The sequence below is a fragment of the Mus pahari genome, chromosome 23, assembly GCF_900095145.1.
Source record: "Mus pahari chromosome 23, PAHARI_EIJ_v1.1, whole genome shotgun sequence".
Lineage (NCBI taxonomy): Eukaryota > Metazoa > Chordata > Mammalia > Rodentia > Muridae > Mus > Mus pahari.
This window is the reverse complement of record NC_034612.1, coordinates 12,724,135-12,725,525: the sequence shown is the minus strand read 5'-3', so window position 1 is coordinate 12,725,525 and position 1,391 is coordinate 12,724,135. Positions and strand designations below refer to the sequence as shown.

Here is a 1,391-nt window from a genome sequence, read left to right as displayed (position 1 = left end):
GTGTGTGTGTGTGTGTGTGTGCATGTGTGTATTATGAATTGTTTGCTTCAGCTCAGGCCCTTTTTTTGAGATGGTCTCATGTAGCCTAGACTGACTTCAAGCTCACCTTGTAGCTGAGGATGACTTTGAACTCCTGATCTCCCTGCCTCACCTCCTGTCTCTCTTTCTCCGACACAGCACTTCGGCTGTGTGACCCAGGGTGGGCGGAGGTTGCAGCTTCAGTGGTAATGTGTCTGAGTGCTAACTCATAAAACTCAGAGTGTGAGCTCTAGTGCCCACCCCCCATAATAATAAAAATAATATCTACTCTCTTTGTGTGTTGGTGTGTGTATGTTTGTTCATATGTGTGCAGGCACACATGTGTATGAATGCATGTGGAGACCAGAGATCGGCCTGTCGTGAGGTTACAGATGAGAGCCATCTTGCTTTTATAAAACAGTTTCTCGCTGGACCTAGAGTCTGTTGATGAGGCCGGCTGGCCAGCGTGCCCAGGGATCTTCCAGTTTCTGCCTTTCCACTTCTGGGATGGCAGGTGTATGCCCCTATACCTGCCTTTTTGTGTAGGGTCCCAGGATCGTACCAGGTCCTCTTGCTTCATCACCTGAGCCATCTCCCATTCCCAATATGTACTCTTTTTTTGGGGGGGGGATGAGGGGTGGGGAGGACAGGGAAGTTGGGATGCTCCTCGATTTTGCAGTCGTTATGATTTTGGTGAGATTCGTCTCATCGGTGCGTCTCCTTGCTTTCTAGGACTGTGTGCAGCTGAATCAGTACACCCTGAAGGATGAAATTGGGAAGGTAAATGTCCCAGGAGCTCGGCCACCTCTGTACCTTGACCAGGGATGCCCCTGACACCCTGGAGAGTAGGGCTGGGATGAGAGAGACGCTGGAGGCAAGGCTGGTGGGGTGATGAAAGGGTTTTGTCATTAATAGTCGTGGGTGGTTGGGTGGGTGGGTGGGTTGGGTAAAGGTTTATGAAAGATGTCTTTTCTCAGTACCTCCCCACCCTATTCTTGGAGACATGGTCTCTCACTGAACTTGAAGCTCAGAGATTATGCAAGACTAACTGGCCAGCAAGCCCCAGCTAGTTGTTGTTGCCCACCCCCATTCAGCACTGCGGTTAGAGGTGGGCGCTACCACACATGGCTTTTTATGTGGGTGCTAGGGCTTTAAATTCCTATCTTTATGCTCGTGTGGCCAGCATAAAGAAGGGTTGTCTCATCAACCCTTCTTTCAAAAAAAAATACCTTTTGAGACAGGGTCTCACTCTGAAGACCAGGATGGCCTCAGACTCACAGAGATCCTCCTGCCTCTGCCTTCCAAGAACCAGGACTGAAAGTGTGTAGCACCATGCCTTTTTTTTAAAGCTGATTTTTTTTTTTTTTTTTTTT

General features: G+C 49.0%; 1 protein-coding gene across 3 annotated transcripts in view; it reads left to right on the top strand.

Annotated features, from left to right (window-relative positions):
- Positions 1-1,391, top strand: part of Camkk2 (calcium/calmodulin dependent protein kinase kinase 2) — a 53,636-nt gene that overhangs the window by 21,699 nt on the left and 30,546 nt on the right. For all 3 annotated transcript variants that reach the window (XM_021222502.2, XM_029533589.1, XM_021222499.2), the window contains exon 3: positions 751-798. In XM_021222502.2, coding sequence (XP_021078161.1) covers positions 751-798 — 48 coding nt within the window. The remainder of the gene's footprint in view (positions 1-750; positions 799-1,391) is intronic.